This window comes from Limulus polyphemus, unplaced genomic scaffold (genome assembly GCF_000517525.1).
Source record: "Limulus polyphemus unplaced genomic scaffold, Limulus_polyphemus-2.1.2 Scaffold1090, whole genome shotgun sequence".
NCBI classification, from domain to species: Eukaryota; Metazoa; Arthropoda; class Merostomata; order Xiphosura; family Limulidae; genus Limulus; species Limulus polyphemus.
The window spans coordinates 314,561-317,802 of NW_013666700.1; the positions used below are offsets into that span (position 1 = coordinate 314,561).

Here is a 3,242-nt window from a genome sequence, read left to right on the forward strand (position 1 = left end):
CAAGGTTTTGTCGAATGATGATGATGATGACAAAACCTTGTCGAAACGTTGTACATTTGCTGTCATGTTAAACTTATATTAAAGTTTTTCTTCATTACCCATTTAAGCCGTCTCCAGCCATTATACTGAATTATTGTATTCAAATATCTCTCTGTAAGATAATCTCAAGTAAGTTGATTTTTCTAAGGAATTGATTAAAACAAATGAAACTATTTTAAATATAAGAGAACCACGTATAAAGCTTGTTTTGAATGTTTAGCTATAGTTTATTTGTGTTTATGACCTTAGACTTGTAACAATGACTCATGGTTGTCTGTAACAGGAGCTAAAGAAAACTCAGACACTTAAGTCCCAGGTGGACATGTACAAGAAACAAGTCCAAGAACTGCACAGTAGACTTGGTGAGGAGACAAGGAAGGCTGACAAAGCTGAGTTTGAAAACAGTAGAATCTCAGAAAAACTTTCATCTATCCAGAGAGAAAAAGAGGTATTTCTCCCCCCCCCTTATGTAACATGTGAAATTTGTAACATTTTGAATATTTGCTTTGAAAAAAGTTGCTTTTTTTTGCAAATGGTGAAAATCAGAGGTACTTATTACCCTTTCTATAATATACTGATATCTCTTATACTTGCATCAAACATAGATTGCTGATGATACAAAGACATTCTGCTGATCTTAGCCCTTAAGTTATATCATGCACTTTAATGGTGAAATGTAGAAATGATGCCTTAATCTTTTTTCAGCATTGAACATTTAAAAATCTAAAAAAAAATTAAGTGTTTTTCCAAAAGTCCTCAGGTGGTTCTTAGTATTTTCAGTTTTTCCCCATTATTTTGTATTTTGAAATTAAACTCCCTTACCTTTCAGTATCTGTTTAATCCTTACTCTGAAGTATAATAGAACCCAAGAGATTAGCACATTATCAGTATTATATCTTATAATTGTACTAGTGATAGAATGTTGATTTAAATAATTATGGTTTTGCACAATTTATTTATATTATTAGATAAAATAATTGTACTATTCAAGTATAATAACCTTAAATATTTATTATATTTGCATAATTCAATCACATTTGGAAAAGGGCTAAAAATAAATGTATCTGAAGTAAATGTAGATTTAAACTAAGGTAGCTTGCTAACTTGCCAAACCTAATCAGTGTTACTTAATCACAGAAAATTTTTTCTAAAGGTGTTCTTTAATTATTGAAGAATAACTTGGAGAATACTCAGTATAAAATATATAATTTTTTTTAAACTTTAAATGGAGAAAGTAAAGAATTTAATATGTTGAATTATACTTCATACAAAAATATACAAATTATTTCTCAGTTTACTTACTAAAAGAAAAGGAAAACTGTCTACTTCTAAAATGCACCTGTAAAAATGTCAGAAAGGAAAAATCTAGGTTTGAAAAGCAAATAAAAATTTTGTAAAGCGTGGTTGTGAAAATTTATTGTCTGTATGTACAATTGATTCAACTATTGTCATTAAAAAATCTGTAAAGCTTTGTATGTGGTAAGAATTTTTATGATTGTGTATGTACTTTTAATAGATATTCTAACCAAAATTAATTAATGAAGAGAATGGCATTGTTAGGGCTCAGTGAATGAGCCAACCTTGTGGCAAAGCAAGCTAGGCAGCTGCTTTGAGGCCTGAACTTGAAATTTGAAATCCAATAAAATATTCTGAGTTATGTGCCATGACCAATTGAAGAGAATATAATTTGATTATATATGCTCAAGTTAATATGATAAATTAGATAAGTGCATGATAGCCTAATAAGAAAGATACAAGTGGACTGGTACTTTTTTGTCAACCAGAAGAGGGACCCATGAGTTACTCTGCTTTTGGGTCTTGCAAACCTTAAGGACAGATCTTCTAATTGATAATTGTCAAATGCCCCTACCTGAGTTAATCATTCTCCTTGCCCAGTATTATTTTTGTATATTAATGACATTGTTGCTTGATGGTACTCTTAGTGAATCATGCAACTGTGTAATGGTTAATTTCAAGCCTTGAGAATAGCTGTAATTGGACCTAAAAAAAAAGATCACTATCTCCCATGTATCTAAGTTCCGTAAGCTTGATGCGCAAGTAATAGTAGTCTTCCATGTATCTAAGGTCCATAAACTTAATGTGCAAGTTGTAGTAGTCTTCCATGTGTCTAAGGTCCATAAGCTTAATGTGCAAGTTGTAGTAGTCTTCCATGTGTCTAAGGTCCATAAGCTTAATGTGCAAGTTGTAGTAGTCTTCCATGTGTCTAATGTTCATAAGCTTAATGTGCAAGTTGTAGTAGTCTTTCATGTATCTAAGGTCCATAAGCTTAATGTGCAAGTTGTAGTAGTCTTCCATGTGTCTAATGTCCATAAGCTTAATGTGCAAGTTGTAGTAGTCTTCCATGTATCTAAGGTTCATAAGCTTAATGTGCAAGTTGTAGTAGTCTTCCATGTATCTAAGGTCCATAAGCTTAATGTGCAAGTTGTAGTAGTCTTCCATGTATCTAAGGTCCATAGGCTTGATGTGCAAGTTGTAGTAATCTTCCATGTATTTAAGGTCCATAAGCTTGATGTGCAAAATGTAGTAGTCTTCCATTCACAGATAGCCCATGATGTTGCTTTGCACTTGAAAAAAAAAGTTTGTTTTTTGAAGTTGTTTTACAGTTATGTTTTATCTGTTTTGAACCTTATGGAAGGCCTATTAAGTAGTGTACTGCCTCAACAACATAACGTTTCATAATATTATAACGTAATTTACTTTTGAGTTTAAAGTATACTAAGAACTAATTAAGCAGCATATAAATGATTTTTGTTAGGTAAATCGTGATTAAGTATTAAAACTCAATTTACTGAAAATAATGTGTTTTTTTTATTTACTGTCATTAGAGGTTAGTGGCAGAAAGAGATTCAATGAAAGAAACAATAGAAGAACTTCGATGCATGCAGCTACAGAAAGGTAATGTTGTTTTAATAAAATAAAGATAATAATTATTTTTATTTTCCATCGTATCTTAATCGTGGGGGACTTTAAGGTTTACTCACAAATTGCCATAGATCATTGCTGGAGTAGGGTAAACATGTGAGTTATTGCTAAACTCAAGATTAGGTAAGTTAAAAATTCTAATTAAGCAACAAGGAAATGTTTTAATTCAAACTAAACAAGAGGAAAGCAACTTTCCAATGAATGCTTCTTTAATTATTACTCATCGTTTTTCTGGAAAAAAATAAGTGTAAATTTGAAAC

At 31.0% G+C, this 3,242-nt stretch overlaps 1 protein-coding gene across 4 annotated transcripts in view; it reads left to right on the plus strand.

Moving 5' to 3' along the window:
- LOC106462085 (protein Hook homolog 3-like) overlaps nucleotides 1-3,242 on the plus strand; it is a 54,119-nt gene that overhangs the window by 22,240 nt on the left and 28,637 nt on the right. For all 4 annotated transcript variants that reach the window (XM_022389222.1, XM_013921968.2, XM_022389225.1 and 1 more), the window contains exons 16-17: nucleotides 323-487; nucleotides 2,886-2,955. In XM_022389222.1, the coding sequence (XP_022244930.1) occupies nucleotides 323-487; nucleotides 2,886-2,955 (235 nt within the window). The remainder of the gene's footprint in view (nucleotides 1-322; nucleotides 488-2,885; nucleotides 2,956-3,242) is intronic.